General features: G+C 41.9%; 1 protein-coding gene across 1 annotated transcript; it reads left to right on the plus strand.

Annotated features, from left to right (window-relative positions):
• Nucleotides 1-462: 462 nt before the first annotated feature.
• Nucleotides 463-879, plus strand: LOC132061373 (uncharacterized). The gene has a single exon (XM_059454205.1). It carries the CDS (start codon nt 463-465, stop codon nt 877-879), a length of 417 nt encoding a protein of 138 aa, XP_059310188.1.
• The last annotated feature ends 13,782 nt before the right edge of the window (nt 880-14,661 follow it).

The following is a 14,661-nucleotide window of genomic DNA, read 5'->3' on the forward strand; positions in this document are numbered from 1 at the left end:
TGGTCCCATAGTCCTCATGTATATGTATATATATACACTATTTTGATATCCGAAGGACTTATGCTTATAAAAGTAAATATGCTTCAAATGTTAATAGTTTTCTATGAATATGAGCATACATTGTGAATAAGAGTAGATAAGTAACAGTATGAGTGGTGTTCGGTGGTCAGCCCCGGATACCCGTCATGGCCCGTAGCTCGGGTAGTGACAGCAACACCTTATCATTCTCAGACAAGTGGGCAAGTTGAAGTATCCCATCGGGAGATCAAGAGTATTCTAGCTAAAACAGTGAATACAAATAGGACTGATTGGGCCCGCAAGTTTGATGATGCTCTATGGGCATACTGGACTGCTTTCAAGACTCCGATTGGGACTTCACCCTTCAAGCTCGTTTTTGGAAAAACTTGTCGCTTGCCGGTCGAACTTGAATATAAGGCTATGTAGGCTTTGAAGAAATTGAATATGGATTGGGAAGAGGCGACCAAGCTAAGGTTGTTTCAGCTCAATGAGATGGATGCATTTCGGTACCAGGCATATGAGAGTGCATCACTTTATAAAGAGAGGATGAAGCAGTATCATGACAAGAAAATCCTGAAGCGAGAATTCTACAAGGGTGATCATGTCTTGCTATTTAAATCTCGATTGAAGTTTATACCGAGCAAGCTAAAATCAAGGTGGTCTGGTCCGTTTGAGGTGGTAGGTGTTTCACCTCATGGGGCGATTGAACTGAAGTCCGTAGATGGAACTCGAAAATTTAAGGTGAATGGGCAGAGGGTGAAGCACTATCATGGGATGGTTGATGGGGATAGAATTGTTGATCGTTACCGGTTGAAGCACCTCGGAACTAATGCTAACCCGGTGTTCGCCGATAAGCAGTGAATGGGTACCACCGTTGTGCCACGACATCGACTCAAGCGCTTCTTGGGAGGCAACCCAAGTGTAATATGTATTTTCTTTTTGTTTTGTTTTGTTTTTTTTTTTTTTTTTTTTTTTTACAAATGTGGTAATGGTTGTTTTAGTGCAGAATGTATTGCGTAAAATATTGATGAATAGCAGGTAAGTTAAGTAATCAGAGAGACTGTTTTACAGCATTGCAAAATATGCCTGGAGTTTACGGACCTTATTTCACAATACGGGTCGTAAAACAAGGCGTATTTAACAATTTCACAAAACAGTAGCACTGTTTTGTAACATGAAAAATTACGAACATGGATACGGACCGTATTTCAAAATACGGCCCATAAACCTAATCGTAATCCTTCATGACACAATACTGTGCACTGTTCAAAGTAATATCTCTAAATACGGGTCGTAAGTCACTTTACGGACCGTATTTAGAAGAGAAAAAAAAAAGATGGGCAGTCATTTAAATCGCGGGCAGAGAGAGAAGAAAATATATACCGCCTCTTTCATTTATTTCCCACCACTTCAAACATAACTCTCCCTCTTCCACCACAACCCCACGACCTCCCACTACATAACCCATCATCTTCCACCTCTTCATCTCCATAAATACACCATCCACACTCTCAAATTCATCTAACCTCACAGAATTCGAACAACCCTAATCTCTTTGCCCTAGGTTTAATTACTTTGTGTTAATTTGTTCTCTCAAGTCCTTCAAGTTGTCATCTGTGGTTCATCATTACATGTATGATTGACACTCTCCACTCTTATTTTACTCAATTGGGTATAAACTAATTGGTAAGTGTTGATTAGACTAGGTTTTGTGCAAAATTTGTCTTGGTGTGGGGATAATGATGTTGTAAGCTTTTAAATCTTGGGAAGTATGTTAATAGGACCCAAATGGGTTGGAGGGCATTCCACACCTTGAATTTCAAATTTGAGGTTTTGGTATACCCACCAATAGCATGACTCATGCGTAATTGATGCGAATTCAGTAGGAAATTGGGTGAAGTCTGAGTAACCCAGTCCCCAAAATAATGTGAAACTAGGATTATTGTTGTTTTCTTGAACAGCTAAAGCATGCTCTGTTTCTGTGACTGTGTGATGCGAAAAATGACCTGAGTTTACGGACCGTATTTCACTTTACGGTCCATATTTAATTATAATTTGGCAGACAGTGAGGTCCAACACAGAGATGACATAATACGACCTGAGTTTACGGATCGTATTTCAGCTTACGGTCTGTCTTTTACATTTACGGTCACAGACATAACATAGTTTTTGTGCACAGTTATTTTGTTTTCATTTTTGTTTGGCTGTTCCATTATAGCTAATAAGATGTGTCTTTTGCAGGAATGGGTCAGAAAAAGAATGCAAGGAAAGGGGGGGGGGGAGGGCAACGCAAAGGTACAAGAAAGCAAGTAAGTTGAGAGATAAGCCCACAAGATCTGAAAAGGAAAATTCTGGGTCCGAGCACCAAAAGGTTATACCTCCACCCAAAGTTAGAGAGGCCCCCACAAAAGGCACATCCATGCCCCCAACCATGACACCATCCAAGTCCGCGTCGGAAGCCTGCAGTCTAAAGAGGGGGATCCTGACGCGAAAGTATCAAGCAGGGGGCCAACCCAACAAACGAAGCAGGAGAGTGGCTCAGAGGAGCCAAGTGCTAGCCATGCTCCAGATGATGAAACACCTCCAAAGGGTCGTAAATTAGCCGACCGAACCAAACGGCTAGAGGAAGAAAAACTCCGATTCTCGGTCAAAGGGTCAAAAGAATTGTATGATCAATGGATGGCAGGAACAGAAATTGGGGGAAAGCCGCAGAGGAAAATATTTGAGGAGCGACGACTAATTTTCGATGGTGTTTCGGCACATCTACAGCTGGACGAGACCTTCAAGATGTACAAGCTGGATGCCTTCACTCACGAACTAGGAGAGAATGCTCCGCACATCGTGAGGGAATTTTATGCGGCATATGGGGCTGTGTTGATGGCTCTAAAAAAGCTGAGTCGCGCTTGGCATCAGATACCTAGTTTAGAGAATGTGACCGTCCGGAACTCCCATGTTGATATTTCCTCCAAGGCCATCAATAGAGTTCTCTTTAGCAATGACTATGTGGCACCTACCGATTTACGCCTATTCCTAGACAAAAGAGAGAGGAAAGACAAGAAAACTATGAGGGAATAGACTGCTGCCACTATCACATCTGAGCCACATAAGTAAAAATAGACAAATGATGGAAAAGTAAAAATTGCTAAGAGTTGCTTGTTGGCGTAAAACTAAGTTTTTGTGGACGTTGCTTAGGTACCGGATCACTCTAACCCAAGCTGACAACACCCTCTCCACTAGTTAGGCAGTCACTATTACCTCGCTGATGTCAAAGTATCCGATGATATTGGAGATCTCATTGCGGAGGAGCTGCATGTGAGGGCACACAAGCCCAAGCAAACCATGGTATTCCCGTGTCTTATCACGGAGTTGTGTAGACGGGTAAGGATATTTCAGCTTTCGGAATGGGACAACACCATCAGAGCTGTCCGTGTGGGAGATTGAAGGAAGGATAAGGTGCCGGGCAAGAATGACTAGGAGGCAGATCAGTCCGGTGATGACGACGACACTCAGTTAGAGTTAAGTCCGAGCCATGCTTATGGGACTGATCCAAAGAGATCCCGACATTGATGCTACTGCCACTAGCTCCCACTACATATGTCCTAGATACTGTAGATACACCGGCTTCTGATGCCGAGATAGGTGTTTCTGAGGCGAGGCCTCCACCACCACCTCATGCTACACATGGTCCTCCTTCGGGGTCTGCCAATGCAGCTGAGTCAACCGAGTCTGCCGATCCAGAGTTGGATTTGCTTAACTTCAGCCATAATAATTACAGTCAGATTGCATTCAAGGCAGTGAAGCCTGAAAGGAAAGTAGGGAAAATCTTGCAACAGTTCAAGCCAAAAGTGGTGAAGATAGTGCAGACATTGGTTACAGAGGCTACCACAGAGATCCGTGCGGAGTTCGAGAAGAAGCACGAGGTGTATCAGGCTAGACTAGATAGCTTTGAGTCTAGATTGGTGACTCGAGAGCAGACCACACCCGGTGGGGAGTCTGTTTCTTGAGGAGTGAGTTGGAGAGGCTGAAGAAGGAGCTTGAGGCGCTTAAAGCGCATGGTACAGTAGCCACACCAGTTCCAGCACCATGTGCCACTTTTCCAAGTACGATTAAGGTGTTGGATCTACTAGAGTCTGAGGAGGATGATGTTGCATCCCTTGTGCGGGACAAAGGCAAGAAGGCCTATGAGACATCTGAGGATCCCGAGGAGACGGCCAAGAGATTGAAGAAAACGGAGGAAAAGCAGATGCAGCAGGCCATCCTTGAGTCCTTAAACGACCCACAGCGCCGATCAGGCGAATCCAGTAGCAAGCCGCCTGATGAGACAAGCCAGTCTTGAGATACGCACAGCATCTAGGGTGTGCAGGTACAACTCCCTCCCCTGTTCTTATAATTGATACACTGGGGACAGTGCTTGATTCTTCTGTTGGGGGTGGGATTATTGGAATTCGATATATTATAAATATGTGTTTAGGAACCCCTCTCTGCTTTTCTTTGCCTGAGTTCTTTTCCTGAGGGGTTTTTGTTGTCAAAACTGGCATATTAGGTTGTTTAGGTAGAATAGAGTAGTTTTGGCTTATATGGTAGTATGTTAGTAACTTACGGCATATAAATCTATGACTTGAAAAAGAAAAAAAAACAGAATTGGAACCCCTCAAATTTTGATGAATACTTAGGAATAGCTATGAATTTACGTGATTGGTTCTATTCATGACATGATAATTATGAGAGTATTAAGTACAATAAATGATTGCTTGGGATCTTATGTTAAGCTAATTTTTGTTGCCATTATGTGTTGTGAGTTTTAGTTTTGTTCACTTATTGTACATGCAATCTAGAACTTGCCCGAGTAGTCGTATTCTTATTCTAAGGATGTATTGGTTGTGAAATGATCCTAGGCCATCTTTGTGTAATTGGAAACCCTTTCAAAACTCTTTTAAACCTAACCTGTTTGAAAAATGATCCCTAGTTACCCATTTTGAGCCTATGTGACCTATTTTTTTTTTTGACTAGCTGTTAACGAGCCTTGACCCCTTCTTTGAATAACCCTATCTTTTGCACCAAAGTCTCTCCTTGGCATTATGAATGAAAAAAAAAACAAATAAGTTAGGGGTGTTGGGTGAATTATGCGGAGAATGAGGCTGAAAGCCTAAGTTGAGAGTGGAAGCGAAGTTATATGGTGTAGGGTTCAGTGTGATAAGCAGAGTAAAAAGAAGAAAAAAAATAGTTTTTAGCCTAATAAAGTCGCACCAACCCTATAGGATAAAGTAAAGAAGCGAAGTAAGAAGGGTGAATTAAAAAAAAAGAAAAAAAAAAGAGAAGGGTAGTGTTCAAGGAGGGTGAGCCACTATTGACCAAATATGTATCCTAACCATCCCGAAGCCTACATTACAACCCTACAAAGTCCTAGAGTGATCATAACCGAGATGCCCAAAGATGAGAATATTGAAAACAGGTATGTGTAAGGGCAATCTGTGAATTTCTTTATGAGAGTGAGTTACTTCTCTTCTCTTTCGTCTTAGTCCCTATTGTGTTGTATATATGTGTGAGGGACATTCTTTGGTCTGTGTGAGGGCATTCAGATGAAATTATGAGCATTCCCTAAAAAGCAACGTTTGTGTGTATATTGTTGTTTCTGATAATGTCATAACATGGATTGACACTTCACTGTGAGTTGTGGTGTCCCGAGTATGATTCATATTGTGATTTGAGGTGGTTATTTCTGAAAAACATGCATGCCCGTAGTTCTAAATGAGAACCATTGTAGACATTAGTGCTCTGTTATATCTAGATGTTAGATTGAGTCGTTGTGTTGTATGACTTGCTTGAGGACAAGCTAAGACTTTAAGTTGGGGTGTTGATGTGCCGGGAAATTATGGCACATCCAAGGCCATTTTACAAGAAGTTTTACTTGTTTTTAAGCAAGTTAGTGTCTATTTAATGTGTTTTTAGTATTTTTCAGGTAATGCAGCAGATTTAGAATGAAAACAGTTAAAGTGTAGAAGTTGGCTGTAATCTCAATATACGGACTGTATTCTCAAATACGGGCCATATTCCATGGGCGTATTTAAAGATAAGCAGAACCAGAAAGGCATGATGATAAGATGGTGAAATACGAACAATTTTTACGGGCCGTATTCCACTTTACGGTCCGTATTTCAAAGCGTATTTAGCACTTAGACACTTGGCAGAAATTTGAAGTTTTGCAAGTTGAAAGACAATCAAGCAGAAGACGGAGCACAAATCAAAATACGGTCAGTATTCCACGAGGTTGCAGTTGCCCACATCTTGAAGGAAACCCTAGGCGTAAACTGGTTTACGGTCCGTATTGTGTAATACAGACCATATTTTGTGCTGACGGGGACCAAAGTATAAATCTGTAACTTTTACGTTTTCAGAACCTATAAATAGCTATTGTAGGGTTTTAATTATTATCAGTTGATATATTTTGTCTCTTGACTTAGAACAACAAATACTCTCTAGTTTTTAGAGATTCAAACATCAATTCAAGTATTATCAATTCCTCTTTTCTTCCAAAGTAAGCAATTATGAATTCTTCAATCTATTATTTCTTGTTCTTTGTCATGAGTAGCTAAATTCCCTCACTAGGGTTGTGAACCCAATGATAGGTGTTTTGTGATTGGGTTTGTGATTGATATATGCATAATGAATTGTTAGGGTTTATTTATTCTTCACTCTTCATTCATAATTAATGGTTGCAAACATTGATTAAAGCCATAAATCTTGATCTGTTTGGGAAAACAATTAGGGTTTGGTAAGAATAAATAACAAGAACTCAAAGCTTTAAACTTTGTTTAATAAATTCACTTAGGAATAAGAAGAATTTACTTGGCATAGTTAACCGTTCTTCATATCACCTTCTTATATTTGGGAAAATCATAGAAAGAAATAATCTTTATTTATTGAAAAATAGTATAGATTCACATAGAGGTTAAGTGCATTCATATAGCAATCCATTAGAAGTATATCAAGATCAATACCCATGATCATACACTTTATCTAAAGGGGACACAACCTTGGTTTCTTTTGCCCTAAACTACACTCCAAAGAAATTAGTTAGCCATTAGTCCTAAACAATCAACTTTTACCAAAATCATCGGATTAAGACATTAAACCTAAATTAAGCATTCTACGACTTTAGTAACCTTTTCATACCATATTCCCTGTGGGATTCGACCCCAACCTAGTTGGGTTACTATATTTGACATCGTCCTCTTTACGCTAATAAAAGGTGTAATTTGAGCGTATCGGCCACCTAGACAGAGAGCTCTTGAAAGTTTGTTTTCCAGACCAGTAGACAGAGTTGTTTCATCCGGCTCCTCGGCTTTAGTTTATCAGCCTTCGTCCCCTTTGATCTGATTTTCCTATGGAGAGGTTGGACATATTGCTAGGAGGTGTTCCTGACCCAGATGAGATTTTTAGCTACAGAGGACTCAGGCATCATCCGGTGGTCGAGGTAGTGCTTATCAGAGAGGCGGTGCTCGATCAGGCCGCGGTGGTTCTCACGGTTCTAGAGGTGGATCCCAATCAGCTAGAGGTGGTTCCCAGGGTGCGAGAGGGAGATCTCAGACTGGCGTTGTGAGGCCCATTATTACTCATTTTCGGGTAGGCCCGAGGCAGAAGCCTCAGATGCTGTAATTTCAGGTACTATTTTTGTCCGTCATAGAGCAGCAACTGTGTTATTTGATCCTGGATCCACCTATTCATATGTATCTGTATTTCATGCCGTTGGTTGAGATTTGCCTTGTGATAGCATAGATATACCTGTTCATGTGTCTACTTCGATCGGAGATTCTGTGATTATTGATCGAGTCTACCGGTCTTGTTTGGTTACTTTTATGGGGTATGACAATTGGGTAGATTTGATGATTCTCGATATGGTGGACTTTGATATTATATTAGGGATGTCCTGGCGATGATTCTCGATATGGTGGACTTTGATATTATATTAGGGATGTCCTGGCTTTCTCCTTATCATGCGATCTTGGACTGTCACGGTAAGAAAGTTACCTTAGCCATATCGGGCATTCCTAGGCTTGAGTGGAGGGGTACTCCTAGCCCGCTCCGAAGAAGATTATTTCCTTCCTTAGGGCGAAGAAGTTAGTTAATAAGGGGTGATTAGCCTATTTGGCTCATGTTCGTGATACTACTATTGCATCTCCACCCCTTGAGTCTATTCCTATTGCGAGCAAGGTCGCGGTGGTATTCCCGTCGGATCTGCCGGGTATGGCACCTGATCGCTACATTGATTTATGTATTGACTTAGATCCGGACACTCGCCCCATTATTATTTTGCCATATCGGATGGCACCTGCCGAGTTGATGGAGGTTAAGGAGCAGTTACAGGATTTATTGAGCAAGGGGTTTATTAGACCGAGCGTCTCCCCTTGGGGTGCTCCTGTGTTATTTGTGAAGAAGAAAGATGGGACCATGAGGATGTGCATTGATTTTCGCCAGCTGAACAAGGTTACTATTCAGAACAAGTGCCCTATGCCTTGCATTGATGATCTGTTGACCAGCTTCAGGGTGCTTCGGTGTTTTCGAAGAATGATTTACGTTCAGGCTACCACCAGTTGAAGATAAGGGCGAAGGATATTCCGAAGACAGCCTTTCAGACCAGATATGGACGCTATGAGTTTCTGGTGATGTCTTTTGGGCTTACCAATGCCCCGGCTGCATTTATGACTTTGATGAATGGCATCTTTAGGCCATTCCTTGATTTCTTCGTGATTGTGTTCATTGATGATATCTTTGGTGTATTCCAAGAGTAAAAAGGAGCACAAGAGCCATCTTCGTTCTGTTCTTGGGTTGTTGAAGAACCATAGCCTGTTTGCAAAATTTTCTAAGTGTGAGTTTTGGTTGGAGGCTTTGGCATTCTTAGGCCATGCTGTGTCTAAGGAAGGGATTATGGTTGACCCTCAGAAGATTGTGGCTCTGAGGGGTTGGGCGAGGCCCACTACTATCACTGATATTCGTCGTTTTGTGGGTTTGGCCAGCTATTACCGTCGCTTCGTGAGGAGCTTCGCTGCTATTGCTTCATCTTTGACCAGATTGACTCAGAAGGATTCCCTTCCAGTGGTCAGATAATTGTGAGGAGAGCTTTCAAAAGCTCAAGCTCCTTTTGACTTCAGCCCCGATCTTAGCATTACCTGTGGTGGGTAAGGATTTCGCTGTCTATTGTGATGCCTCTCGTGTGGGTTTGGGTGCTGTGTTGATGCAGGAGGGTAGAGTGATAGCTTATGCTTCCCGCCAGTTGAAGACTCATGAGAAGAATTACCCTACCCATAATTTGGAGTTGTTGGCCATGGTCTTCGCTTTGAAGATTTGGAGGCATTATTTGTACGGTGTCTATTGTGAGGTTTTCACCGATCACCGTAGTCTTCAATATGTGTTTACCTAGAGAGATCTTAATTCAGGCAGCGCCAATGGATGGAGCTCCTGAAGGACTATGACATCTCTATTCTGTACCACCCCGGGAAGGCCAATGTGGTGGCTGATGCCTTGAGTCGCAAGGCAGTGAGTATGGGAAGTTTAGCTTGATTGATTGTTTTCGAGCGTCCGTTGGCCATGGAGGTTTAAACTCTGGCTAACAGTTTCTTTCGCCTTGATATTTCAGCCCCAGGCAGGATTTTAGCTTGTGTAGAGGCGAGGTCGTCTTTATTAGATCGGATCAGGACTCATCAGTTTGAAGATGCTCAGTTGAGCAAAATTCGAGACAAATTTTTTTGAGGGGTGAGGCCAAGAAGGCCGTGATTGATTCTGAGGGGATTTTCAGGATTAAGGGTTGCGTGTGCGTTTCTCGTGTTAGTGATTTGGTTCAGTTGATCTTGTCTGAGGCTCATAGCTCTCGCTATGCCATTCATCCGAGGGCGATTAAGATGTACCGTGATTTGAGACAACACTATTGGTGGCGTCTGATGAAAAGAGATATAGTTGATTTCGTGGATAAGTGTGGTAATTGTCAACAGGTAAAGTATGAGCACCAGCGAGCTGGTGGTGTGCTTCAGAGGATGTCCATTCCCGAGTGGAAGTGGGAGAGGATTACCATGGATTTTGTTGTGGGTCTTCCGAAGACCCTGGGCAAGTTTGACTCCATCTGGGTGATAGTTGATCAGTTGACTAAGTCCGCTCATTTTGTTCCAGTTAAGGTTTCCTATACCGCGGAGAAGTTAGCCAAGCTGTACATTCGGGATATTATGAGATTGCATGGGGTTCCTATTTCTGTTGTATCTTATCGGGGTACTATATTCACTTCCCGATTCTGGAGGGCGTTTCATGAGGAGTTGGGTACCCGATTGGATCTCAGTATAGCTTTTCATCCCCAGACCGATGGCCAGTCCAAGAGGACCATCTAGGTACTCGAGGACATGTTGAGAGCGTGTGTTATTGATTTTAGTGGTAATTGGGATCAGCACTTTCCATTGGTAGAGTTTTGCGAACAATAACAGTTATCATTCGAGTATTGGCATGGCGCCTTTTGAGGCTTTGTATGGTAGGAGATGTAGATCTCCGATTGGCTGGTTTGATGGGTTTGAGGCTTGACCTTGGAGTACGGATCTGTTGAGAGAGTTCCTTGATGGAGTGAGAGTTATTCAGGCCAAACTTTTGGCAGCTCAGAGTCAACAAAAGATGTAAGCGGACCAGAAGGTTCGAGATTTAGAGTTTGAGGTTGGTGACCAGGTTCTATTGAAGGTTTCACCCATGAAGGGTGTTATGAGGTTTGGTAAGAGGGGCAAGTTAAGCCCCAGGTATATTGGTCCATTTGAGATTGTTGACCGTGTGGGTGATGTAGCTTATGAGTTGGCATTGCCGCCAGGCTTGGCGGGAGTTCCTCTGATTTTTCATGTGTCGATGCTGAAGAAGTATCATGCCGGCGACACCTACATTGTTCGTTGGGATTCTATATTACTTGATGAGAATTTGACTTATGAGGAGGAACCTATCGCGATCTTGGATAGGCAGGTTCGAAATTTGAGGTCGAAAGAGATTGCTTCTGTGAAGGTGCAATTGAAGCACCGTCCTGTTGAGGAGGCTACTTGGGAGACCGAGTTTGACATGCATAGCCGATATCCCCAGTAATTCACTGATTCAGGTACTTTCCGCTCTTTTTCTCTTATTCGCTCGAGGACGAGCTATGGTTCAATTGGTATCTGATGTAACGACCCATTTGGTCGTTATAGTCTTTTCGGTATTTTCGCCCCTTTTTGAGCTTGGTTAGCTCATTTTGACCCGAGGGGATGGTTGATGCGCTTCCCAAGGAGTCTAGATTTGATTCGGGCGACTTTTTATAAATATGGGCTTAAAGTGAAAAAGAGTTGACTAAAGTTGACTTTTCGGTAAACGGACCTTTTTCAAAAATTCGTCAATTCTGAGAGGTCCGAATGGTCATTTAGAACTTGTGGGTATATCTAGTTCGGTTCCCAATGCACTCGGATGCATTTTGGGACATGGGTTGGGAAGTTGATAATGAGGTATCGTGGGTTGACTCGGTCAATGATACCTCCGTTAGAAATTTTGAGGCCACGAGTGCGTTCGTAGCATGTTTTTATGTGGGTCTATGTACGTGGTTTGTGAGAAGATGGCCTCAGAAGTGGTTCGGGATTTCGGTTGAGACTTAGAAAAATATTGGAAATTTGGTATCTGGTGTCCGCCAAAGCGGCACCAGTGCATTCCCAGCGGCACCGCCGTAGCGGTGGAATGACCGCCGGGGCAGCCTATTGTATTTTGCCTGGACCATCGGGGCAGTCTGGTGTGGCGCTAAGGCGGTGCCACCATGGCTGTCCCAATGCCGCCGTGGCGGTATCGGGCCTGTTATTTCATTAAGTGTGTATTAAATAAGCCCTTATTCTATCATTTATTCCCATTTCGAAAATTGAGCTCTTCGGGACTGTTTTAGAAGATTATTGGAGAAAACTCTTGGTGGTAACTCTTGCTAATCCCTTTACTAATTCCTTATTTCTAACTAATTCCTTGTTCCTAATCATCATAGATTCCTCTTTCCCTTAGTAATTCCTCAGTAATGGGAGATAAAAGTGGATTAATGAATGTTCTATCTAGGCTTATTAATGGTGAAATTGATGGAGTTTATGCCAGATTTTTATGAACCTAGGGTTGTTAATCATTTATCTTCCATTATTAGAGTTGAATTCTTGCATCAAAGAGTTAGGGTTTATACTCAAATTGGGGGTTTTGCTTCAATTTCGAAATTAGGGGAATCTATGAGTTAAATTAGCAATTAGTTGTTGGGTTATGATCACCTAGTGCTTAATTTAATATTTTACTCCCGAATTTCCCGTTTTGACCTTGTGGGCCCCGTTTCCCCAAATTCTAGAGTTGGATTTGATCTAAATTGAATGATAGCAATATTATTATTATTCTTGATGATTTCTAATCTAGATTTCAAATATGCCTAGACTTCTTTGATCTTGAGGCTCAGCGAAAAGGCAAGGCAAAAGAGTGATTTGTCAGTGGTTGTTGTTTGGCCATCTAGGTAGGTTATGGCTTACCCTTGGTGAGAATTCGTATAGCGAAGCATATATTTAGATTATATTGTCAGAGAAAGTATGTAAACCTTCGGGTATGAAGTTGGGCTGGATATTGTCTTAGGTTGGGCCTTGATGCGTGATTGGCGCTAGCCACCCCGTTGTGTTGTGACTTGATTGATTGTTGTGATGGCTTGATGCCACGTGTTGTTAATAGGTATTGGAAACTGTTGTTACATCTTGATTGTGATGTGGTGGTACTTTAATTTGACGTTGATACGAGCATTGATTTTCGTATGACCTATGTAGTTGTTGATGGTATTGTTAGCGTACCCATGTTGTGACATTGATATATTGTTGGCGTACCCATGTTGGTACTTGTGACATTGATATATTGTTGGCGTACCCATGTTGGTACTTGTGATATTGAGCTGATTCTTGATGTTGACACATGTATTTCACTCATTCTCATTATTCATGACATACTATCGAGACACTGTTGGTACTTGGTGAAACACTGTGATGAACTTGGCTCGGTTTTTAAATGAGAGTGATGTGAGAGTATGATATCCGATGTTAGTCCCGGAATTGTGGATTAAGTGAGTGCATGGACTCCATGGGTCCCCTAGGGTGGTGCCGGTGAAAACCCCCTTGGGCAAAGATCCAGGTCTCGTCTGTCTGTTGGGCAAAGATCCAGGACGAGTGGCACTTAGACTTCGCGAGTCACCTTGGGTTGTACTACCGAGACATCGATATTTCCGTCCGGAGTACTTGTGTACATGGCATTGCATTGCATTGGCATTCATACATCATTTCATTGCATTGCATTGTGGCTTATATTGTGATGATCCAGTGTTATACTTGTTGATTGATTCGGATTGTGTATATCTCGAGACTTGACACACTGGGTTTAGATACTTCAACCTAGGTGATGACGGATACTTGTTTCGATTGTTTGACTTATACTTGTTGATTTATCTCGCCTATCCCGCTTTATTGTCCGAATTGTGTTAGCTATGCTTAGTCGGCCGATGATACCTACCGCACCGTTGTTTTGTATCGACTCGCAATTCTTTGCATTCCTTTATGAATGCAGAGTATCGGAGGGGTCCGTTCATCTCTCGTGGCTGATTGTCGTCATCAGCATTGCATCGAGTTTCCAGGGTGAGCACGGGACATTCGCTGCCTTGAAGACTCTTCCTATTTATGTCTTACTATTTCTATTCTGAGACATAGACAGATTTATGTATTATTATTCCAAACTTGTATATTTTCATTAGATGCTCTTGTATGACTTAGATCAGACCCTATGGGTGTTTCCTTATTTCCGCACTATTTCTATTATATATTATTGTGAAAGTTACGTCATTATTCTTCTGCTCTTGCTTGATTTATTATTCATGTCTTTCGTTATTGTTGGGTTGAGGGTTCGCTTACGGAGGTGGAAGAGGTAAGTGCCTGCACGACTTAGTTAAAATGGGTCGTGACAATATAGCTGATTTGTATTTATAGATATGGTTATATGTAAGTTCTCAAAGTTCATGTTAAATTGAGTGTTAAGTATAGATGCCCTCTAACCATATCTTTTGTTTTCCCCTCTCCTCTTTGCATGAACTCACCACGACATGGGCCACTTAGGCCGGAGCTAAAAAACCATCTACTTCGCTGGGCCAGAGGCCCAACCCTTCTTTTTCCTTCTATCGAGTCCGAAATCAATTGAAGGCCCAACCATGGGTAAAAAGTGGCAACTGATGAGCTCGGTAGGCCCACCATCCTAACTCCCTCTTTCATTTCGTATATATTGTTGAAATTGCATTTGTAAAAGATGTTTGTGTATATATTGAAACCTTAATGGATGAACCTAGACGTTTTAGGAAAAACGATATGTATATCATTTAGAACGAATAGGAACCTGATCAATATTTCAAACTGGGACCCCGCAAAGATAAACATATCTTCTTAAAATTTGGACAAGAAATAACTTTGTAATCTTTTCTCTACAAAAAAAAAAAAAAAAAAAAAAAAAAAGGAAAATCGGGACAGTGGGACAAATTGCCACTATGTTTTTTCTACTTCAGTTTTTTTTTTTTTTTTCTTTTGAAAAACTGGTAAGTGATCAGTGGACACCATTTTGTAGAAAAAA

Source organism: Lycium ferocissimum, chromosome 6 (assembly GCF_029784015.1).
Source record: "Lycium ferocissimum isolate CSIRO_LF1 chromosome 6, AGI_CSIRO_Lferr_CH_V1, whole genome shotgun sequence".
Lineage (NCBI taxonomy): Eukaryota > Viridiplantae > Streptophyta > Magnoliopsida > Solanales > Solanaceae > Lycium > Lycium ferocissimum.